Source organism: Camelus ferus, chromosome 5 (genome assembly GCF_009834535.1).
Source record: "Camelus ferus isolate YT-003-E chromosome 5, BCGSAC_Cfer_1.0, whole genome shotgun sequence".
Taxonomy (NCBI): domain Eukaryota; kingdom Metazoa; phylum Chordata; class Mammalia; order Artiodactyla; family Camelidae; genus Camelus; species Camelus ferus.
The window spans coordinates 7,152,627-7,177,274 of record NC_045700.1 but is presented as its reverse complement, the minus strand read 5'-3'; the positions used below and the strand labels follow the sequence as shown (position 1 = coordinate 7,177,274).

General features: G+C 47.8%; 1 protein-coding gene and 1 non-coding gene across 4 annotated transcripts in view; one reads left to right on the top strand and one right to left on the bottom strand.

The window, feature by feature from the left end:
* The first annotated feature begins 3,611 nt into the window (after positions 1-3,611).
* Positions 3,612-24,648, top strand: part of PTPN18 (protein tyrosine phosphatase non-receptor type 18) — a 50,692-nt gene continuing 29,655 nt past the window's right edge. For 2 of the 3 annotated variants that reach the window (XR_004319733.1, XR_004319732.1), the window contains exons 1-14: positions 3,612-3,772; positions 5,936-6,044; positions 6,338-6,414; positions 6,494-6,589; positions 6,701-6,739; positions 14,913-14,981; positions 15,583-15,645; positions 15,858-16,000; positions 16,410-16,476; positions 16,559-16,636; positions 16,723-16,812; positions 17,076-17,164; positions 17,828-18,036; positions 18,493-18,567. Coding sequence is in view for 1 of the 3 variants with exons in the window: in XM_032479256.1 (XP_032335147.1) it covers positions 3,680-3,772; positions 5,936-6,044; positions 6,338-6,414; positions 6,494-6,589; positions 6,701-6,739; positions 14,913-14,981; positions 15,583-15,645; positions 15,858-16,000; positions 16,410-16,476; positions 16,559-16,636; positions 16,723-16,812; positions 17,076-17,164; positions 17,828-18,036; positions 18,493-18,567; positions 18,792-18,859 (1,365 nt within the window). In the remaining 2 variants the exon portion in view is untranslated. Of the gene's footprint in view, positions 3,773-5,935; positions 6,045-6,337; positions 6,415-6,493; positions 6,590-6,700; positions 6,740-14,912; positions 14,982-15,582; positions 15,646-15,857; positions 16,001-16,409; positions 16,477-16,558; positions 16,637-16,722; positions 16,813-17,075; positions 17,165-17,827; positions 18,037-18,492; positions 18,568-18,791; positions 18,978-24,648 lie in introns of those variants that run through there. The other variant, XM_032479256.1, reaches the window with a different exon arrangement.
* On the bottom strand, positions 23,430-23,502 carry TRNAS-GGA. The gene has a single exon. It is a non-coding gene; the product is annotated as a tRNA-Ser (tRNA).

Below are 24,648 nucleotides of genomic sequence, written 5' to 3'. Positions count from 1 at the left end.
CCCCTTGCAGCCACTAGTCTATTTCTGGTCTCCGTACACTTGCCTCTTCTGGACGTTCCATAGGAATGGAATCATGCAACACGTGGTGTCTTGTGACTGGCTTCTTTCACTTAGCACTGTTTCCAGAGTTTATCCATGTTGTTGCATCAATCAGCACTTCGTTCCTTTTTATTGCTAAATAGTATTCCACTGCATGTGCATACTGTATTTTATTTATTAGCACTTTATGAGATTTGGGTTATTTTTCACTTTGGGGCTAGTCTGAATAATGCTGCTATGAGCATTTTTATATAAGTTCTAAGTCTCCTAACCTATAGGGTTCTCTCTTTTAATCTTTTTCTTTGGAATTTATTCAGTTAGGAACCTGGTTTGTCTTGTGGAATTTCCAGAGTCTGGAACAAAAGCCCTTCCAAAGGCAGTTAGTTCCAATCACGGGTGGACACCAGCTGCCACTGTAACTGGAGAGAGTGGCATTTTTCCTGTTTGCCATATGCCAGACTTGTGGATGGGCCAGGTCAGCCCACTCAACCCAAAAGTTCTTAACAGTGAAGCAGTGAGATAAGTTTTTCAAATTTCTTCCTTTCTGTGCCTTAGCAAAAAAGGAAGTCAGAGAAGAACTGTACAGTAGGGATGTCAATAGTCTCAAAGTAACTCCCCACAAGCTTTCTAGGGTGACAGTGGTGTCTGCCAGGTTTCTCCACTGTGTAAGTTACGAATTTGCGACATCAGCGTAGGCTCGGTTCTTCACAGCCTTGTGAAAGCTTCCGTGAGCACCTTCCAGCACTCAGTCCATTTGGCTCTGTCGGGTGGCCAGTTAAGCTAGCACTCTGGCATTTGGTTTTTGGGGTGCTCAGGATCTGCAGGGCAGGGCTCTGCTCCCGCTACTCATGACTGCCACCAGTAGGGTGCGCAAGAGGGTTACCAGTAGCAGTGAGTCCCATTACAAGAACACAGCTTGCAGTTCTCTGGGAGAAGGAAGAGGGGCGGGCCAGGGCTGCTGGAGGAGGTCTTGATGGGGGGGGGTCTTCCCACCCCCTACACCCAGCTTGAGCTGAGCAGAGGGCAAGCCAGGAGAGTGTGTATGTTGGAGAGACATGGCAGGGTGGTCAGTGTCAGGAGGACAGGCAAGTAAAGTAAGAGCAGGGCACGGAGCTGGGAGTGGACATGCAGTCAGAAAGACAGACACAACCCTGCTGGGAGCACAGCGGGTGGACTGCAATATTAGCCACTTCTGTCACAGGCCAGATAGGCAGAGAGACCCCCAAACAGGCAGACAAAGACACATAGACCCCTGGCAAGACAGACAGACTTCTAGATAGAATCTCAGAGAGAGACAGACTGCAGCAGGACAGACAACCAAACAAAAGGACAGGTTCTTGGACAGGTTCTTAGACAGGTGGGAAGATGCCCAGCCAGGCATCCAGAATGACCTGTGTCCAGACACATGGACACCCCTCCCACCCCGCCTCCAGCCAATTGGAAGGTGGCCCCAGCCAACCAAAAAACAATTCTCAAGAACAGACCCCCGCAACTGCACAGAGACATTACTCAGTAAAGAGACACCCCACTATCCAGTCAACTAGCCCACTAAACCTTCCGCTTGATAGACTTTCTGCCAGTAGGAAAGACCCCAGCCTATGAGAAAGCCAGGCCCTCAGTAGGATAGACAGATGCTCCCCAAGCCAGGGGGACAGAGGTACACCTCACCCTGTCGAACAAACAGACCGTCAGCCTCTAGTCCAACAGAAGCTCCCCAGCTAGCCAGAACACAGCCCCTGGGAAAGTTGCCCTACCTCCCGGTCGCCATCACAGATGGCAGGGACAGCCCATTGACCCTGCAGTGTTGCCTGTGCTCTCCAGACACTACTGTCTCCCATGACCATTCGACTTCCCAGTGATTCCCCTACCACCAGGGTCCCCAAAGACCTTTCGTAATCCCACAGTGGCTCTTCCCTGTTTACTCTGGCATCCTCTGGTCCCAAATGACTGCCCATGAGTCCTCGGGGACTCAAGAGTCTCTCTCACTCCTTCAGGGAGCCTCCATATCTTCTCAAAGTTCACTTGATACTTCTGTATCCCCGCCACCCTGAGACTCCAACAACCCATGACCATCCCAGAAGTCTGACTGACACTATGGGCCTGAGTAGGAGTCGCCAATGACCTTCCCTGACTCTGTCCCCTCGATTACTTAGTAAACTAACACTCCAAGTCCCGGTGGCCCCTGGTACTTTCACTGTCTCTCACTGACCATCAACACACTGACAGTCCATGAACGTCTAGGGAACTCTACTGGCCTCCAAAGAATTCACTATCAGTGTCCATCCTCGGTGATCACTACTGACCATCTTTGAACTCTCAAATATGACAGTGATAAACACCAATTCTACAGTGACTCCTACTGATCCCTCAGTAAGTGAAACATCTCACTGACCTGCTTTGACCTCTCAGTCACTTAAACTTGGGTCAGCAAACCACAGCCTGCAGGCTGCCCCCCAAATTTTTTTTATGACACATGAAATTAAAATTTCAGTGTCCACAAGTTAAAGTTTGGAACACAGCCAGCTTCACTCATTTACATGTTGCTTATGGTTGTTTTTACACTCTATGGCAGAGTTAATAGCTGGGACAGGGACCCAAGCCCTTTAAGAAACAGTTTGCCCACCCTTGGTTTAAATAACACTCTTATAACTCCCTAATGAATTAATCCACACTCCTCACCCCTGAGGTGTGGTGGGGTAGCTCATCTACACTGGCCAGGCCCCTAGGCTCCTGTTTGCTCTCTCCAGCCTCCCCTTGGTGGCCCTGGGAGCTGGGGTAGCAATTGTCCCCCAGCATGCTCCACATTTTCTGAAAATGAGGGTGTGGGGACATAAAAAGAAAAATAAAAGAAGGGAAACTATTAAAACGTTTGAGAACACCTGGTTCCCTGGAACCCACTTCCAGCGCCTTGGTTCTCAGTTTCCCAGCAGGTTTATGCAGGTTGAGATCTTCAAGTTAGTACTGGATCCTGGTGCCCCCAGCTCCTCCTATCCCGATCCAGATAAAGAAGGAATCTCGGGAAATACACGGATTCAGTCTTTCTCACAGCCCACGTGCCCTGGTGTCATTTTTCCCTGCCGCTGCCTCTCCCGACCCACCTCGGAACCCGCCGGGGCGCAAAGCTCAGGGCCACCCCAACCCGGGTCCCCCAGGCAGGAGCTGCAGGTCGATCTCGGCGCCCGTCCATCTCACAGCTGCTGCGCCACCCCGGCTCGGACCCGGAGGAAGCCTAGTTCCCAGGACACCGGACTGCGGAGGCGGGGCGAGGGCGCGCGGCCGTCTGCCCTGCCCCGCGCAGACCCTGGATCCAAGCGGGAGGAAGTGTCCACAGGACCATGTAGACTCAGCCAGCCAGTGTGGCGGTCATAAAAAAGGGAAGCGCCAGCGGTGGATCCACGTTCCCGGTCCAGCGCGGGGGTACCGAGCGCTCTGGCGGCCGCAGGGGTCCAGGAATCTGGGGTGGGGGGGCTGGGGCGGGCTCTGAATGTCATTGGCCGAGGGGCGCGCCCTGTCCGCCGCTGCGCACTTCCATTGGCTGGCAAGATCGGAGGCGGGGCCTTGGCAGCCTCCCGCGTAGTCTACGCTAGCTGGGGAGCGCGCAGAGCCGCAGCTGGACAGGAGCTCGCTGGCCGGCGGCGCCATGAGCGGCAGCTTGGACGCGGCGCGGAGCTTCCTGGAGCAGCTGGAGGCGCGAGGCGGACGGGAGGGGGCGGTCCTTGCCAGCGAGTTCAGCGTGAGTGGGCGAGTGAGGACAGCCGCGCGGCGCGCTCCGGCTCCTCTCCCTGGACGGTCCGGACGTCTGTTCTCCTGTGCGCCCGTTCTCCTGTGCGCCCTGCCGCGCTTTGCCTCTCTCTCTCTTTCGGCGTCCAGGGGTGTCTCCTCGCCTCGAGGTCTCTCTGGTTTTCTCTCCCCAGCACCTCTCTGTGTCGCGCTCTCTCCCTGTCTGTCTTCACCCTCTGCCCGAAGCGCCCCAGAGGGCGAAGTCCACGGCCGGGCCGGGCGGGGCCGCAGATGCCCTCGGGTCCCTGCTCCCTCTCCGCGCTCCCGGAACCGTCCCGTTGCAAGGCTGGGCGGGCGGGGCCCCCCCAGAGGGGAGGGCTGTGGCACACCTGCGCTGGACGCGCGACGCTCGGCCGCTCGCTCCAGGCCACCCGGCGGTCACTCCTGTGGTTCTGGGACGGAAGGGGCTGGCGGGGGGTTGGGTCGGGGCGAAGAGGAACCAAGAGGCTGCGCTGCGGTGAGGGTGTGGACACCGGCTCTAATGGGCGCTGTGGCTCGGGGCGCTTTACCTGGCCCCTCTGGCCTCGGTTTCTCCTTGGGTAAAATGCAGACGTTGATCACCAAACTGGCCTGAGGATTAAAATAACTAGTGTGAGTAAAAAAGCGCTTAGCATATCCTGAGCTCTCATTTTGTAGGCGCTTTGTCGCTAGTTATAAATAGTATGAACGTTACAATAGGTAGTGCAAGCCGTATGTAATGAGTGCTAATGCAGCAGCGTCGTAGGCACCACACACTACACATACGGAGAGGTTTCAAATATAACGTATAGAAATGTGCAGTGCAAATAGGTAAACACAATATATGGTGACATTTCTTTCATTTAGAAATAAGTTGATAAATATATGCATATAAGTACTTTATATAATGAATCACTTTATATAATCATTAAGTACAAAATAGATAACCAAATTTATGAAATAATTTTACGAATGACTATAAAATATACAGTGAACATGTATAAATATAGTTATAAATTATAATTTACACAATAAACATTATTTAAGTTCATGAAATAATAGAACATAAATACAAGATAGAATTGTAATTTATAAAATAAGCAATTATTCAAGTTCCTAAGGAATCAAATATGTAACAAATAGGTAAAGTAGATACAAATCTAAATTTACACAAATATAAACATAGACATATATAAAATGCAAAATATGTAATTTAGTCAATATGAAAATGTAGATAATAAATGTAAACTTACAATACCCAGGTGGTGCATGACATCATGCCCATCTGGGTCCGGCTGTGGGACAGTGAGCATTGCCAAGGACCTCTATGCAGAAGGGTGGTGGTGAGCAGTGCCAGTTGCTGGAGACTATCCTCTGGCAGGCAGCCTCCTGTCCTCACAGGAGTCTTTGAGCCTCTCTAGGCCTTGGTTTCCTCATCTGTAGAGTAGAAATATTAATAGTGGTACCCAGTGCACTAGTGTGTCCATGAGGACTTGACTTAAATGCCCTGATGGGTGTAAGTACACTTAGAAAGATGGTCACCCCCAGAGGTGGCTTCGTATGTGTTACTTATTATTGTCATGATTACGAATACCTGATGATGGTAATACACTATTCACTAATTACAGTAATCTAACTATAGTATCTAGTATATGTCATGTTATACATTATAGTTCACATACATTGTATATTGTCATATACATTGTGTAGCATCATGTTTGGTATATTAAATACATATTGTGTTACAATTATTGTTCACAATACAGTGTAATACACATTGAGTGTACAGAAGGTAAATGCTGAGAAGCCTTGAGTTCAACACTCCTGGATGGGACTTTCAGCAAGTCACTCAACCATGTGGTGCCTCGGCTTTCTCGCCTGCACAATGGGAACGTCAATAAGAGTACCCGCTTTGGAGGTACCTTCCAGGTTGTTCAATGCCCTTGCACAGAGCCCTGCATAGAGACGGCGCTCTGAGTCGCTACTATTATTGAATCGCTATCATTAGGCAGGTTCTGTGCTATCTGGGCGCCGCGGTCACCTCTCACAGGCCACGTGCCGCGCATCCCTAGAAAAGCCTCTGTCCCAGGACTCTGACCTGGCTTCTCTCTGGCTCTCTCCTCCGTCCCCCGGGTCTTCTCGCGGTGCCCCCCGCCAGGACATCCGGGCCCGCTCAGCCGCCTGGAAGACCGACAACGTGTGCACCACCGAGGCCGGTAATCGGCCGGAGAACGTGAGGAAGAACCGCTACAAAGACGTGGTGCCTTGTAAGTCGGGGAGTGGTGGGTGGGTGGGTGGCCTCCGGAGGGAGTCCGTGCGGCTCCGCACGCCCTCCGCTGCCCTGCGGTCCAGGCGTTCGCGCGGGTCCCTCTGTCACCACTGGGCTCCCAGCACGCCCCCTCCCGGAGCCTGGCTGCACTTCTTCCGAGCACACTTTTCCCAAGTGCATCTCGGTGGCATCCCTGCTAGGCGTGCCACCGCCTGCTATCGTTTAGCCAGGACCCCAACAGATGCCGCTGTCACTCCCAAACTCCACGTTTCTCATCTCTCCCGCTGGCAGACGATCAGACACGAGTGAGCCTTTCCCTGCTCCAGGAAGAGGGCCACGGCGACTACATCAACGGCAACTTCATCAGGGTCAGGCTGGGAGTCAGGGACGGGGCAGAGGGGGTGGGGGCGACAGTGGAACCTCCATGGTGAGCTCAGCCTTTACCAGGGCACAGACGGAAGGCATGCCTACATCGCCACACAAGGACCACTGCCTCACACCTTGCTGGACTTCTGGCGCCTGATCTGGGAGTTTGGGGTCAAGGTCAGCTTGAGGGGAGGGTGAGGTGGGGCCAACATTCTGGGTCCTTCCTTGGCCCTCTTTCCCCCACCCCCAGCCCAGATCACCTCCTTCTCCCTTACCCCTCTTGTCTAGGTGGTCCTGATGGCCTGCCGGGAGACGGAGAACGGGCGGGTAGGTGTCCTCAGCCCCTGGAATGCATGTCTTTGTGCACAGAGGAGGCGGGAGAAATCCTGCGTGCTTCTCCCTGACCCTAGGACTCGAGAGCCCAGTTCCTTGGAGTGACCCCCCTGTAACTGCTGGAGCCCGCTATTACTCTAATTTTGTTGTTGTTCTTTTTCCTTTTATTCGTGGGGCTTATATCCCCAATGACCTGCTGGTCTTTCCACCCCATTCCATACCATAGACCAGAAGGCCCCGTAACTGTGGCTTCCCCAGTACAACTCCGATCTCTTTCCACCTCTCTCCTTTATTCAGTCCACTCCAATCTCTCTGGCCTTTGCTTTGTCTTGGGTCCTATGCTTTGTCTGTTCCCTGTGTCTGGGACATACCCCCTTTCGTCTGCTCCATCACCACCTTCACATCTTGGCTGTAATGCTGCTTCCTCAATGAGATCTTCCTGAATCTCGCCCCGTCTGAAACTCCCAGCACTCCCACTCTCCTTCCCTTGTCCTACTTTCATTTTTTCTTCTAAGTTCTTTTTTTGTTTGTTTTTGTTTTTTTGGATGGGGTGGAGGTAATTAAGTTTACTTACGTGTTTTTAAATTAATTTTGATTAATTTGTTTCTTAGTGGAGGTACTGGGGATTGAACCCAAGACCTTGTGCATGCTAAGCAAGCACTCTACCACTGAGCTATACCCTCCCCGCAAATTTTTATTCTCTTTGTTTTATTTACTTATTTATTTGTCTGCTTCTGGTTTTTTTGGGGGGGAGGTAATTAGGTTTATTTATTTTTTGATGGAGGCACTGGAGACTGAAACCAGGACCTCGTGCATGCAAGGCACGTGCTCTACCACTGAGCTATACCCCACCCTCTTCAAAGTTCTTACCAACTTCTAACATACAAGATACTCTACAAATGTATTCTTTATCCCTAGTCTCCCTGATTAGAAGAAAAGTTCCAGAAGGGCAGGGATCTTTGTTTTGCCTGTTAGAATAAATTCGTTACTTGGTAAATGTACGTCAGCAGTGAAGGCACAGGGGTTCTGCACCCTGGCCTGCTCTGTGGCCAGGACTGGAGGTGGGAAAGTCCTGCTCTGGGACAGCTGGCCCATCATGGAGCCTGTCCAGTCTGCAGTGTTGCACCTTTTTCATTCCTAATTTTGGTAGTTTGTGGTCTGTCTCTCACCCCTGTGCAGTGTGGCTAGAATAAAGACAAGCAAACTTTAGCTGTTGTACTAAGTCTGTCCTGCTGTCTGTTTTTATAAATAAAACATATTAGAATATAGCCATGCCCATTTGTTTACACAGTGTGGAAACCTGCTTTCATGCTACAAGGGCCAAGTTCAGTAGTTGTAAGTTAGGTAGATTCTGTGGCTCGCAAAGTCTGGAATATTTATTATCTGGCCCTTTATAGAAACAGCCAATCTCTGGGCTAGAGTTTTATCAATTTTATTATTTTTTGAAAGGAGCATCTTTGGGTTTTATTCATTTTCTCTATTTTTTCATTGTTATTTGATTAATTTCTTCTCTCACCTTTATTATTTCCTTCCTTCTGGTTATCTAGGTTTAACTTCCTCTTTTTTTTTCTTCTAGTTCCTTAAGCTTAGATGATAAAATTTGTGATTTTTTTTCACATGTAAGCATTTAATGTCATTCATTTTTCTCTAAGCACTGCTTTAGCCGCATCTCACAAACTGCGTATGTTGTGGCTTCTTTTCCAATAAGTTCAAGGTATTCTCTAATTTTCCTTGATTTCTTCTTTGACTGATGGTATTTGACCATGGCTGTGCTTACTTTCCAAATACTTGGGGACGTTTCCATATATCTTCTTGTTATTAAGTTTCCATTAATTCCATTGTGGTCAGAGAACAACTTTATATGTTTTCAGTCTTTCCAAATGTTCTGAAACTTGTTGTGTGGCCATGAACATGATCTATCTTGGTAAATGTTTTGTGTGCGCTTGAAAAGAATGTGTATTCTGGTTTTCTTGAGTGGAGTGTCCTATAAATATCAATTAGGTCAAATTGATTGTCTTTCTGAAAGACACTTTAATATCTTCTGTATCTTTACTGTGTCTTCTGGATCTTCACTGATTTTTTTTTTTCTCTAGATGTTTCATCAATTGACAAGAGAGGAGTGTTGGAACCTACAACTGTTCTCTGTCAAGACGAGCTTGTCAATAATATTTTTCAGATCTTATTATTCTTACTTTTTTTTATCTGCTTGCTTGATTATTTGCTGAAAGAGGAGTTTTGAAATCTCTAACTCTAATTTTAGATTTCTCGGTTTCTCCTTTCATTTCTGTCAGTTTTTGCTTCAAGTATTTTAAAACCCTATAGTTAAGTGCAAATACAGTTAGGATTATGTCTTCCTGGTAAATCAGTCCCATTTTCAATATTGTAATGTCCCTTTTGTCTCTGGCAATATTCTGTTTTCTGAAGTGTACTTTGATATTAATAGAACCATTTAAATTTCTTTAGATTACAGTGTGCATGATATATATATTTTTATTGTTTTACTTTTTATCTGTCTTCATTTCTATCTTTAAAGTGTGTTTCTTATAGCTGGCGTATTGTGGGGACTTACTTTTTTACCCAGTCTGACAATCTCTACCTTTCATTGGAGTATTTAGTCTCTAATATAATCATCAATAATGTGTCTAAATCTACCGTTTTGCTATGTTTTCTATTTGTTCCATCTGTTCTTTGTTCCTTTTCTCCTTTTGTCTTCTTTTTAAATGAGAATTTTAATAAATCCATTTCATAATCATTATTCATTTATTAGTTATACCTCTTTGTATTATGTGTTTGTGTGCTTCATGGAATGTAGACTAACAATAATAATAATAATATTATGCCATTTCCTGTAAAATGTGAGAACTTTACAATAGCATATTTCAATTTTCTCTCTCCAAGCTTTAGGCTATTGTTGCCATAGGATTTACTTCAAAATATAAAATATACTACACAGCACACTGCTATTATTTTTGATATAGATTATCTTTTTTAAAAAACAACCTTACTGAAATACTATTCATCCACGTTAAGTGTGCAATTTCAGTTGTTTTTAGTATATTCCTGAGTTACACAACCATCACCGCAGTAAATTTTAGAACATTTTCATCACCCCGTTAAGAAACTCTGTATCCATTGGAAGTCACACTCCATTTTGTACTAAACTCCACCCTAGACAACCCCTAATCTCTTTTTTGGTCTCTACAGATTTGCCCACCGTGGACTTTTCATATAACTGGAATCATATGATACGTTGTCTTTTGCAACTGGCTTCTTTCACTAAGCGTAGTGTTTTTAAAGTGCAGGCATAGTGTAGCATGTGTCAATACTGCACTACTTCACTCCTTGCTGCTGAATAACATTCCACTGAATGGATATACCACATTTTATTTATTCATTAATCACTTTATAGAATTCGAGCTGTTTCCAGTTTTTGGTAATTATGAACAGTGCTGCTGTAAACACTCACGTGCAAGCTTTCATGCAGATGCTATGTCTTCATTTCTTTCGGGTACATACCTAGCAGTGGAATAGCTGGGTCATGTGGTAACTCTATTTTTAGCATTTTGAGGAACTGCCAGACTGTTTTCCACAGTGGCTACATTGTTTTACATTTCACCCAGCAATGTATGAAGGTTCCAATTCCTCCACATCCTCATCAACACTTGTTACTGTCTCTTTTTTATTATAGCCATCATACTGGGTGTGAAGTGATGTTCATCAAGTCTTTTTTTTTTTTCCAGTTGTGGTAAAATATATATAACATAAAAATTGCCATTTTAACGATTTCAAGTGTACAATTTAGAAACATTAAGTCCATTCACAAGGTTTACGCTGCCTATTTGAGGTCCCTCGTATCAGTGGAATCATACAATACTTGTCCTTTTGTCTCTGGTTTATTTCGGTTATCCTGTTTTCAAGGTTCATCTATGTTGCAGTATGTATCAGAATTTCATTCTTTTTAGGGCTGAATAACATTTTGTTTATCCATTCATCTGTTGATGGACATTGGGTTGTTTCTACCTTTGGCTGTTGTGACTGGTGCTGCTATGAACATTGGTATATTAAGTATTTTGAGTCCTTGTTTTCAGTCCTTTTGGGTATATACTAGAAGTAGAATTACTGGTTCATACGGCAATTCTGTGTTTAACCCCCCCCCCCCCCGCCACAATGGTGGCACCATTTTATACTCTCACTAGCAATACATAAACACTGTTTAATTTTGAGGAATTCAAAATTCCTTTCTGTTGTTTTGATGTGCTTTTGGTGTTGTATCTAAGAAGTCAGTGTCTAACCATAGGTCAAAAAGATTTACTCCTATGTTTTCTTCTAAGTGTTTTATAGTTTTATCTCTTACATTTAGGTTTCTGATTCATTTTGAGTTAATTTTGGTATATGGTGGGAGTTAGAGGTCCAGATTCATTCTTGTGTATGTCAATATGCATTTGTCCCAGCACCATTTGTTGAAAAGACTGTGCCTTCTTCATTGAATGGTCTTGGTGCCTTGTTGAAAACCAGTTGCCCATGAAGGTAAAGGTTTATTTCTGGACTCTCAGCTCTATTCCATTGATTGATATGTCTATCTTTGTGCCAGTCCTGCATGATTTTGATTATGGTAGCATTGTAATAAGTTTTGAAATCAGGAAGGATGAGTTCTCCAAATCAGTTCTTCTTTTTTCAAGACTGTGTTGGCTTTTCTGGGTCACTTGCTGTGCAGGAAAGAATCAACATAGCAGGCATAACTACTTATGCTTAAAAAGATTTTCCTGCAAGGTTGGCTCTTGGCTAGAAATAGGATTTCCAGTGAGAGTGGCTCACTACGCCTGAACTGTTTATACAGACAATGTGTTTATGTGACAATAGGTTTATGTGAACACCTGCTTTCTTTCTGGGAGTCTGAGGTTTTGGTACATGCTAGTCAGAGATGCCTACATACCATACAGAGTGCCTCAGGAAATACGCAGGGCACTGAATTCCTAAGTGTGGTCTTGGGTATCCACAAGACACTTATTAATGTTAACGTATTAATGCTTATATATTAGTGTTAAGATCAGCTTGCCAGTATCTTCAAAAAGCCTTCTGGGATTTTGATGGGAATTGAATCTATCAATTTCTAGGGTACAAAGATAACAATTTTTTCTGTGTTGATCTTGTGTCCTACAACCTTGCCAAACTCATTTATTAGCTCTAATTATGTGTGTGTGTGTGTGTGTTCTTTAGGGCTTTCTATATATAACGTCATGCTATCTGCAGATTGAGATAGTTTTGCTTCTTCCTTTCCAATCTGGGTAACCTTCCTTCCTTCCTGTCTTTCTTATTCCTTCTCTCCCTGTCTTTTTTCTTTTTCTCTCTCTTTCTCTTCCTCCCTTCCACCCTCTCTCCTTTCCTTCCTTCATTTCTTTTTTTGTATTTGCACTGGCTGCAACTTCCAGTACAGAGTTGAACAGAATAGGAAAGTGCAAACACCCTTGTCTTGTTTCTGATCTTAAGTGCAAAGCAGTCTTTCATGATTAAGTACTAGGTTAGCTGTAGGGTTTGGTAGATTTGGGTTTTTTTTTTTTTTATCATGATGAGGAATTTCCTTTCTATGTCTAGTTCCTTTCATGGTTTTATCATGAAAGATGTTCAAAAATATTTTCTGCATCTATTCAGTTGATTATGTGGTTTTGTTTTATTTTCTATTAATATGGTACATGATATTGTTCGACTTTCATAGATGCAACCAACCTTGGGTTCCTGGGATTAATGCCACTTGGTCACTGTGTGTAATCATTTCTTAATATTTTGTTGAGTTTTGTGTCTGTATTCTTGAGACGTTGAGTAGTTTTCTTGTGATGTCTCTGTCTGGTTTGAGGGGAGGTCATTAGGTTTACTTATTTATTCTATTTAATTAATTAATTTGTTAATGGAGGTATGCTAAGCATGCACTCTACCGCTGACCTACACCCTCTCCGCTCTTCTGTCTGGTTTTGGTATCAGAATAATACTGGCCTCATACAATATGTTGGGAAATGTCCCTTCAAATTTGTGTGTGTCGGGGGGTAGTTTGTGAAGGATTGCTATTATTTCCTCCTTTTGGGGTAAAATTCATTAGATTACCTTTTAAAGATGTTAAAAATGAGAGATACCTTTTACATCCAGCTGTGTACTTACCTTTTTCTTTACTCCTCACCCCTTTGTGTTAGGTCTGTAGTTCATCTGGTGTCATGTTCCTTTGGTCTGAAGAGCTTACTTTAGTGTTTATCATAGTGCAGGCTTGCTTGTGATAAAGTCTCAGCTTTTGTGTGTCTGAAAGCTATTTAATTTCAGCAGTTTTAGGATGTCCCACCATTGACTTCTGGCTTGTAGAGTTTCTGACAAAACTCTGCTGTCATTCTTATCCTTGTTCCTCAGTATGTAATGTGTCTCGTGTGTGTGATGCTTTTAAGATTTTTGTCTTTATCATTGTTTTTCAACAATTTGTTCACAAACTGCCTTGGTGTGGCTTTATGATTTTTCTCTCCCTGTGCTTCACGGACCTTCTGGGATCTGTGGGTTCATAGTTTAATCAAATTTGGAGAAATTTCCAGCTCTAGTTTCTTCAGAAATAGTTTCTGTTCTTCCCTATCCTTCTGGACTACAGACACACATACATTAGACCACTTGATATATTTTCACAGGAATCTGATTCTCTGTTCGTTTTTTACCCATTTTTTTCCTCTCTCTTTTCATTTTGAATAGTTTCTATTGCTATGTCTTTATGTTCACTGGGCTTTTCTTCTGATGTCTAATCTATTAGACAGTGAATTTTTTTAATTGAAGTACAGTCAATTACAATGTGTCTTTCTCTGGTGTACAGCACAATGTTCCCAGTCATGCATATATATATATATATGCATATATATATATTCATTTTCATATTTTTCCATTAAAAGTTATTGCAAGATATTGAACATAGGTCCCTATGCTATACAAAGGAAACTCTTAAAAATCTATCTTTATATATAGTGGCCAACATTTGTAAATCTCAAACTCCCAAATTTATCCCCTCCCACAATTTCATAAATTTAATTTTTCCTCTCTAGAAGTTCCACTGAGGTCTTTTTTATAGCTTTCATTTCATTTTCATCACCTTAATGTTTTCCTTTTCATTTTGAATATATTTTGTAATATTTATAAAAGCTGTTTTAAAGTCTTTGCTTTTTTCCTCATCTCTATTGGGTCTCCTTTTGCTGATTTTTTCTTCTGGGTAGAGGTCACATTTTCTCACTTCTTTGTATGTCTAGTAAATTTTTATTAGATGCTTAATATTTTTAATTTTACACAAGTAAGTGTTGGGCTTTGTTATCTTCCTTTAAAGGGTGTTGAACTTTTTCTGGAAGGCAGTTAAGTTACTTTTGGGTGTTTGATCATTTTAAGTTTTGTTTTTAAGCTTTGGGTAGCGGGGCGGGCCTAGACTAGCCTTTCTTCTAGAAGTAAATTTGTTCTACTTCTGATGTGTGTCCTTCGAGTTCCCTCTTGAACGCCCAATCAGGTCTCTCCTCTCTGGCTGGAGGAAATGTAAATTATTTCTGTCCCATTGTGAGTACTAGGAAATGAGATGAACATTATTATTCTTTCATGGGAAGTCATTCTTGCCTGGCCTCTGGGGGTTTCTGGTTCTATGTACCCAGATTATTATTCCAGCTTTAAGGGGATTCCTATGCAGAGTCCTGGAGTTTGTTGCTTTGGTTTCTGTAGCTCTGTTCTTTCAAGAACTCTGCCTTGACCTCCTGGGCCATGATCTCTGGCTTTTCAGCTTACTGGGATCATCAGTCTCTGTGCCCTGCAGCCTGGTGACTGCCTCTAGGCAGTAAGCTGGGGTGGTCCTAGGGTTCGATTCATGTGTTTCCCTTTGGTCAGTGATCACAGTCCTGCAATGTTCAGGTCCCATGTCTGCTAATAATGGCTTGTATATTTCATGGAGGTTTTTAGTTACTTACAAGCAGAAGAACACTCTGGACCGTCTTCCTCCTGCACTGTTGGAAGCTCTCGTCTCTACTGAGTCTGGGTGCTGGCCTCCTTCGTGGCTGCCGCCACCTGTGCTTCCATCAGCAACCTGGGCTGTCCAGTAGGCGTGTGCACGTATCAACGTGAACTCTGAGGCAGACCCCCGCTTCACCCCCTGCCCTTCCTCCCTTGCCTTTTGTAGAAAAAGTGTGAGCGTTACTGGGCCCAAGAACAGGAACCGCTGCAGATTGGGCTTTTCTACATCACTCTGGTGAGCTGGGGCAGAGGGGGGACAGCATTTGATGGAGTCTGGGATGTTGTGGGACATTTCACAGGAGATTCTGAGTTGGCAATCTTGTGGGCTGGGCCCGAAAGGATGAACAGTTTTCCCACGGTCACATACACACACATGCACACACGCACACACTGCAGAAAGCATGCAAATAGTCAGAACTCATTAGGTATTGCTTTTGCATTTGAACTATAATCATGGTTATCTCTGTAAATATAAACTTGCCTTGGTTGGGTTCTTAAACTTATTTCCCTTACCGTCCCCAAAGAACTCAGGAAAATCTCTCACCTCAAGTCAGACACACAGTTGGTCCTGAATAAATACAGTGAAACTGTTTTCTTTTAGAACAAAAGACATTTGTTTCACTGGAAATGAGCATGTGGGATATTTAACCATAGTTCCTCTTTCTCTCCTCTTTCCTTCACAAAAGTCATGGGGGACGTTTGGGCTAAATGAATTTTTCGAAAAGATGCTTTCGTATTTGATCTTTAATCAGAAATGCTTTGTTTTCTGTAAATATGTCTTTTGGCACCTGTGATCTTCGTTCCCCGCCCTTTTCTCACCTCCTCCACATCCACAGACAAGGGAGATGTGGCTGAATGCAGACATCATGCTCAGGACCCTCCAGGTCACCTTCCAGAAGGTACTGAAAGGGAAAGAGGAGACTCCCACATGGAAAGGGCTGTTTCCTGCCTCTCATCTGTAAAATGGGCATGGACAGTAATACCCATCTCTCAGTTACTGCCTGTTGCGTTTAAATGGAACATGTGTAGAACTGGGCTGACATGTAGTAAGGGCTCAATAAATGCTTGTCTTTCTTTTTTCACCCTTTCCCCCTCTTTTCCTGTGTTTCAGGAATCCCGCTGTGTGTACCAACTGCAGTATATGTCCTGGCCAGACAGAGGGGTCCCTAGCAATCCCGACCACGTGCTTGCCATGGTGGAGGAAGCCCGTCGCCTCCAGGAATCTGGTCCCAGCCCCCTTTGTGTCCACTGCAGGTTTAGGAGACGGGCTTTGTTGGGGGGTGGTCTGGTGAGACAGAGGGGAAGGCGATGGGGGAGGGAGGCAGGGGATGACTGTGCAGGGAGGGCTTGGAGCCGGTCTTGCCGTTTGAGTGCCCATTCGGAGAAACCAGGGGCCAAGCTTGCTCAAGTTGCAACCAAAATTGTTGGCATTTATTGAGCACAGACTGTCCGCTGGGGAGGAAGCACACAGCGGATACTCAGCAACTCTAAGCAATCTAAAAGTTTTCCTTTCAAATGATAATCTGGGATTCTGGGAATCAAAAGGTGCTGCAGGGACCCCCCCCGCCCCCCGCAAGGCCCTCACACCCAACCCCAAATACCCTGTTTAAAGGGGGTTTGTGGGCAGTCCCTGACCTAGCTTGCTCTGATTCTCACTTGTCAGCGCCGGCTGTGGGCGAACAGGTGTCCTGTGCACCGTGGATTATGTGAGACAGTTGCTCCTGACCCAGGTAGGAAGAGGGTGTCCATGTGCACCTGTGCAGTCCGGGTCCTTTGCCCACGAGGTCCTGCTCACCCGTCTCTCTGTCCTAGATGATCCCACCTAACTTCAGCCTCTTCAATGTGGTCCTCGAGATTCGGAGGCAGCGGCCTTCAGCGGTACAGACTGAGGTGGGAGCCTGAACTCCTCCTTCCAAAGACATGTCCCTCCTCCTCGTCTGCCCTTCCCGATGACCCCTCCCCCCTCTGCCCCCCAGGAGCAGTACAGGTTCCTGCACCACACGGTGGCTCAGATGTTCCTCTCAGCGCTCCAAAATGCCAGCCCTCACTACCAGAACCTCAAGGAGGTACCACGGCCCCCTTTCCAACCCTCAGAGACCGGAACCCAGAGAAGAGGTCTATGACCGCCACCTTCGCAGGGTCCAGCCCCTGGACTCCTCCTGGGAGCAGGGACTGACACATTGTGATCCCTACCTTTGTCCTCCTCCTTGCTCCCTTATCAGACTGTCCCCTCTTAAGCTTCCCCCACAGTGGCCCACGGTGACCTCCGTCAGGAGCCCGGATAGCTTCCTCCCAAGCCTCACGTGCTTGCCCTCCGGTCTTCCCCCAGAACTGTGCCCCGCTCTACGACGACGCCCTCTCCGTCCGGACTTCCCAGGCCCTCGCTGCCATAGCCCGCCCGTCCGGCGGGATCCTCAGGTACCCAGCTCCATCCCCGCATTCTTCCCTTTCCGATTTCTCTCGCCTGGAGGCGAACCCTTTCCTCACGCTGGAAACACCAGCCCCTTCCTTGCGTTCACTTCAAATATTCACTGGCCCTTTGAATGGAGCTCTGGAACCCTCCGCTGGCTGACTCCTTAATCCCAGGGATCCCATCGTCTCAGCCTCTAAGGCGAGCCCTACAGGGCGATGTTAACCCTTTCCCCGCTCCCCAGTCATTAACTCAGCAGGTATTTCTTGATGCTGCCCACCTGTCAGGCCTCCTGTCGGGTGCAGCGGAGCCTTCAGCCCTCGGTCCTTGAGACCAGTTCTCCATTTTGAGGCTCTCCCTTCCTTCCCTTTAGATGTCACTTCCTCATTCATTTATTCAACAAAGAATTACACGGAGATGACCACCCCTCACTTCCAGCACCCGCCCCATTCACCTGCCAGGCTTCGCTCCTTCATGCACGCAACCTGCCAGGCGATAGGGACACAGAAATGAGACCCCCTTCCCCAGAGATACAACAGCCTCCGCCTCCTCCCTCCCTAACTGCGCGCCGCCTGGGCGGGAAGGAAGCCAGTGGTTTGTGCGCTGAGCGCGCTGCCCCCTCCTTTCCTCGGCGCCGCCGTTTCACTTCCTCCCGCCCTCCCCTCCCGCAGGAGCATCTCGGTGCCCGGGCCCCCGGCCCTCGCCATGAACGACACGTACGCGGTGGTGCAGAAGCGCCCGGCCCCCGCGGGTACCGGGGAGGCGGCGGGCGCGCGGGCGCGCAGCGCGTTGGAGGCGCCGGTCTACAGCCAGGTGATGCCGCGCGCCCGGCGGCCCCAGTCGCACGCGGAGGACACGCGCGGGGCGCTGCCCGGCCGCGGTGAGTCCAGGCAACAGGGGCGCGGGGCTGGGGAGGGCCGCCCCCTACTTGTTCCTTCTCCCGATTCCCCGCTGGCTGCGGCCTGGAGGACCCCGGCGGCCACGAGCCCCCCCCCCCCCCCCCACCAACCACGCCCGCAAGCCCGGACCAGCGGCGCCCCGGACGCTGACGTGCGGGCTTCCCCGGCCACGCCTCTGCGGCTCTCGCCGGTCCCCCGGTCACGCCCGGAAGCGTCGCGGGCCCAACCGCGGCCCCGAGGCCGTGACGTTTCTCTGGCCAGGCCACCTCGTCCGGGCCGAGGTCTCCGTCTTGGCCGCGCCTCTCCGGCAGGGCCCGGCCCTCTTCGCCTAGGCCTCCTTCTCGGGCTGGGGAGGATGCGGCTTTGCCCGGGGTGGGTTTCCGGAACTCCGCGGGGCGGCCGGAGTTGACTCGGTGAGGGCGGTTTTCTGCCCGCAGTGCCGGCTGAGCAGAGCGCAGCGGGGCCCGGCGCCTACGAGGACGTGGTGGACGGAGCCCAGAGCGGTGGGCTAGGTAAGTCAGACCGCCCGGGGCGCTCGGGCTCTCTGCAGCTTTGACTGAGTCCCAGGCGTTTGGGGTTTAGGGATGGTGGCAGGGAACTCACAACCGCGGAGTCCTGTGGATGTGGCCGCAGTAAACCAGGAGGACCTGGAGGTTTGGAGATGACTTTCCACCAGTGGCCAGCCTCTCCACGCCTCAGCTTCTCCGTGAGACCGACGGTGCCCTTCCTCTTCCAGGGTTCAACATGCGCATTGGGAGGCCTAAAGGACCCCGGGACCCCCCTGCCGAGTGGACCCGGGTGTGAGTGCTGCGCAGCTGCCTGCCTGTTGCTCCACATGGGAGCTGAGGGCCCTGCTCTGCTCTGTGAAGTGTTGGCACTGGGAATGAGGGTCGGATCAAAATAAAGGTTTCTCCGTGTGGGAGATGAGGGGTTTTGGCCCCGTGATTGTAGCATTCAAGGCCTGAGGCTTGGGCAGGTAGTTGGCGGGTAATGGCTGGTGAAGTTACTCTGAGAAGATTCAAGAATGAACTCAACTCCAAGGGTCTGGGGCAGGGCTTCCAGTTGTGAAGGGGCGGATGGACAGATAGGCTTCTGGAGACTGTCCCCATCAGCACTTAAAGGACTGGTTGGTGTCAGTATTTGAGTCTCCCTCGCTCAGAGACTCAGCCGATGACACAGAGAAATAGATGGGCCCCACCCCAAATCCACCATTCAGACTGATGGAGGCCAGGCATAACAACCACCAAGCAGACTTATTTCAGACAGACAGGTAGAAACTCCCCAGATGGGCAGGCAGACAGATGGACCCCCAGCCTGGACAGGGAGGTAGCCATACCCCAGACAGTCAGACCTGCAGAGGGACAGGCACAGCTGGATGGGTGGACCTCCAGCCAGAGAGACAGGCCACCCAACAGCCTGACAGACCCCCCCCCCCCAGCAAAAGACACCACCCGAAAGACAGATTCCCTCCCCTAGCTAGGCCACCAGAAGACACTAGCCAGATAGACCCCTGGCTGAACAGCTTCTCTGACAGACAGAAACAGATCTCTGGCTAAACAGATAGAGATGTCTTCTCAGCTAGAGCTCCCAGATCCACAGACCCACCCCAACATGGGCAGACCGACTGACAGACCTTCTAGTCACACAGACTCCCACCTAGCAGAATGGACTTCCAGCCAGGCAGATACCAGCCACACAGACCCACCTAGCCAGCCAGACTTTTCCAGCTAGGCAGACAGGTAGACAGACCCCCACCAACTCACCAAGTACACAGAACCCACAGTTTGGCAGACAAATTGATGTGTCTCCTGCTGGGAAGACAGCCAGGTGGACCCCCTCCCCAGGTGATCAACTGATCAGATAGGCAGATGGACCTTTAGAGAAACATCATAAGCCAGTCAGATCCCCCACCACCCAGACCATCTGCTAGTTGGACATACACTGCAGATCCTTCAGATAGATGGGACTCTCCACCAGCCAGATGGGCTCCCAGCCCTCAGCTACATAGGACCCCACTTTTGGGTGGACCCCTAGTCAGATAGATTCCTGGCCACAGTGAGACACTGTCCTCAGCCAGAGAAATAGATGGACCCCAAGCCAACTGGCCAGCTAGACCCCAAGCTGGATGAACAGACTCCCAAACCAGATGAATGGCTGGACCCCCATCCGGTTAGATGAATGAGTTCCCAACAAGTTATTCCCCTAGCTGTTCACCCAGGCTCCTAGCCAGACAAGCCCCAAGCCCTTGAGCTGGACAGCAGATTCACACAGACTGCCAGCCTGGTAGACAAATCTGAGACCAGCAAGACAGCCCTCTAGCCTCACAGTCAGATGGCCTGACCTCAGACTGACAAGACTGGTGAACCTCCAAGTAGACTCAGCTGAAAAAATAAACTCCAGACGGACCGACTCTCAGCTTGATAAGATTCTCAGACAAACTCATGGCTGGACAGACACGCAGATCCCAGCCAGAAGGACAGCAGCCAGACAGACCCCATCTAGACAGGTAGACACTTAGTGAGCCACACACATCTTCCGCGGGACAGAGATGGGCTACGCATCCAGATAGACCTTTAGAACCCCAGGCGGACAAAAAGATGAGTGGATTAACACTCGATGCTCCAAAACCCTGATCTTGCTCAGTGAACCTCCCTCAGACATGGTCTTCCTCCTGATGGTGTCTGACAATGTCAGGTTTATCTAGGCGGACTCCCAGCCATCCCTTCCCGGCACAGTGCCTCCCCAGGCTGTGGGAAAGCTGTCCTGTGTCTGGGATGAGTGTGGACCACCAAAGCCTCCACCTGCCCCCTGCCCAGCCAGGCCCACATCTCTCTTCTGGTTACTGTGAGAATTCAGGGAAAAAGAGACTATAAAGCTTTAGCTTCAGTGCCTACCTTGTGCTTGATGAATGTTAGCCCATGATTAGCTGCGAGCCCTTGCGTTCAGAATCGGGTCTGAGACAAGTCATTTGCCCTTTAAATGTTAGTAGAAGGAGAATGAAACTGGCCTTTCTTGACAACAATAGTGCTTGCTGGCAGTGACTTAATTTTTCAAATGTGTGAAGTCTGCACAAGAAGCGGCTCAACCAGCAGAAACTAGGGATTGCAGAGAAGCTAGAGATTCTCCAGCTTCATGGGGACCAGGCGGGCAGCTCCACCTGGGGTGCAAACTCTCAGGGGCAAGTTGGAGCTGATCTGGATGGAAAGAGGGAGGCAGGAGGCCCAGGGGCTGCTGGTGGCAGAGGAGGCTTGAAAGTGTCATTTAGGATGTAAAGCAACCTCAAAGCCAAAATATTAAGTCATTGCACTCCAGAGACCAGGAGGGGGAAAGCAGTGGTAGAGGGGCCAACGGCAGAAGGAAGAGGTGTATTTCCTTCTTAAGCAAAGAGAAACCAGTGTCAGTTAGAACATGGGTCTTCTGGATCCCGCCCTGAGGCCAGCGCCCTCGCTGCCCATCCCATCTGAAACCCTGACAGTGGGGCTGCAGTACACGATTCAGATGAGAATTTTTCAGCGATTAGGTTTGAGGCTGAGCTGTTGGCAATTCTGAGCTCCCCATTTTGGACAGAATGAAGAGCAGTGCTGCTAACGTTGAGGACAGAGTGGGAAGAGATCCAGCCACAGAGGGTTGCATTTGTAAGGTTGCAAGGCAGAGCGCCCTAGGCTAGGCTCTTTACGGATTTTATCTCATTCAATCTGTAAGTCAATATTTGGAAGTTGGTCTTGTTACCACACCCATCTTGCAGATGAAAAGGAGGCTCAGAAAAAATGGCTGTTTGGGATCCTAGCTGGAGGTCTCTGTGTTTGGTGGTAAGGACATGTATGTCTCTAGGAAAAAGGGACCCTAAGTCAGTAAATTAATACAAATAGCTATCACTGCCTGGGTGCCTGATGTGCACATAAGCTGGGTCACTAATCTGCAGAGCAGCCCTGCTGTAGAGGTAACTCTGTTGTCCCCGCTTGACAGAGCCTGGTAACAATTGCAATCAGCACAGCATCATTCGATGTTTCTTTAAATCAAGCAGACCTGGGCTGGGGTGGGGGTTATAGCTCAGTGGAAGAATGCGTGCTTGGCGTACATAAGGTCATGGGTTCAATCCCCAGTGCCCCAGTTAGGGGGAGAAAAAAATAATAAGTTAAAATAAAAATACATGAAAAAAAGAAAAATAAATAAAAATGAAGTATAACCATTAAAAAAAAAACAAAAAAACCAAGCAGGCCTGTATCATAGTGGTTCATAGCTTGGACTCAGTCACTTCCTAGTGTGACCTTGAGCATGTTTCTTAATTTCTCACTGCTCCAGTTTTTCAATCTATAAATTGGGTCAGTAGAGTTACATTTATCATAGGGTTGCCACATACATGACTGTGAATCTGGATTTTTACAGTAGACATAGAAAATAAGATTTATTTTTTTTCAGGGATTGTCCTCAGAATAAAACAGAATTCTACACAGTTGAAATGATAATATCAAAAGCTCTATCGAAGACAGAAATCAATGGAAGTAAATTTAATTATACGTTCTCCTGCTTAAAATCCAGTGGCCGTAGTCTTTGATAACAGTTGCATTTTGAATCAGTGGGCAGAAAAATGGTTTATTCAACATAGATTATTGAGATAATTGAGTAGCCATTTAGGAAAAAAGAAGTTTGAGCTATGTACATTATAGCTGGCTAAATTCCAAATGCATCCAAGATTTCAATGTAAAATATTAAGCCAGGAAAGTCTTAGAAGAAATTATGGGAAAATTTCTTTATAATTCTGGACTGCAGCATTCCTTGCTAACTATGGAAAGGTGAGTCAGAAGCCCCCAAACACTGATAGTGTTAATGCAAAAAAAAATTTCAGTCCCCCCAAAATCACCATAAGCATGTCAGAAAATTAGTGACAAACTTGAAAAAAATTTACATCTGAGATCGAACAAAAGGCTGATTTTCTGAGATGTACAAAGCTTCTATGAATCAATCAATGAAGTCCCCGGTCTAAAAAATGTGCAGAGATGCCCTATCTCACGTGTAATAAAAACCATGAAAATCAGAATTATACCGAGTTAGCTGCCGTCACTTATATTAGCAAAAATCATAAAGTTTAATGACACAGTGTTGGCTAAGATGTGAGAAAACAGGTGTTCTCATAGAGGGCCAGCGGGTGTGTAAATTCAGACAACCTCTATGGAGAGCACTTTAACAATTACTATTAAAATATAAAGTACATGTTCTTTTGAGCCAGAAATTTCATTTCTGTGTTTATCTTACACGTGTACTCTCAGAATTCCCCAGTGCCTGTTACACCATGTTATTCACTGCATAGCACAAGGCTGGAAACTTTTTTTTGGAGGGAGGAGGGAGGTAATTAGGTTTATTTACTTATTTTTAGAGGAGGCACTGGGAATTGAACCCAGGACCTTGTGCACTCCAAGCACGTGCTCTACCACTTGAGCTATACCCTCCCCCAGGATTGGAAACATTTCAAGTGCTTTCTGTGGGATCCTGGTTAAATAAATGCTGTGATGGAATATTACGCAGCAGTTTAAAAAGGGGTTTGAGAACACCTCTATGCACTGGTGTGGACAAATCTCCAGATCACATTGTAAAATGAAGAAAAAAAAAAAGAAAGTGTATGATTTAACTTCTATTAAAAAATATTTTATATGTACATATATAAATATGTTTTTCCTTGGATACACATAAAGTATGTTTGATAAAAGCATGAGAAACCTGACGGAGGGCTGGCCGTCTGGGGGCCCAGTGCTCTCGCCACCCTGCCTTCTTTCACTTGCTCAGACCGTCCACGCTTGGGTGTTTGCGTGTGATCCACTTAGCTCCTGCCCGCACTGCTCTGGTCCCCTGGGTCCCACGTCCAGCACAGTCATGCCCTGTTCTGAGTGAGGATCGGCCTTCCTGCCTCCACCTGCCCACATGCTTGGTGACCAGAAGTGGAATGACATCCTTGGAATGACACCTCCCCTTCTGCCCAGGGACACTTAAGCATGGTGGGGGGGGTGTCTAGATACCTAACTGCCCCTTGGGCAGGAGAACTGAGATATGCATTTTCACGTGCTCCCAAAACCTTCCCAGGAGAACTGAACTTCAGTTGCCAGTGCAGCTCAGTGGAGCTGGTGTGAGCGCATACCCTTGACTGGCTGCCACCTTTCCCGGGCTCACTGGCTGCCGCACCTCCCAGAAAAGCAGCTCGCACTGAACCCTGCCGCCCGCGGCATCTGGGACCCCACTTCCCGCTCTGGTCACTGCGCTGCCCCTTTTCTGCTTCCTCAAAAGTTTAGCTGACTCCGAGGAGTGTCCCCCGTCTTCCCACGTGCCCTCCATGCTGCTGAGCCCCAGCCTGTCACCCTCACCAGGCAGCAGCGTCCGATTCTCTCCTGCTCTGACCGCTGGGTTGATGTGTGGGTCTGGACCCCACCCTCCCGTCCTCCCTGCCCAGCCGGCCACTCCTGCCTGTCCCCGGCTGTTTGCTCTCTGAATCCCTGACTGACGGCTCTGTGCTCCTGTCTCTTCAAACAGCCTCCCAAGGGATCGATCCAACCGCAGGTGTGAATCCCTGCTAAACACCCACAACTCCAAATTCTTGATTTCTG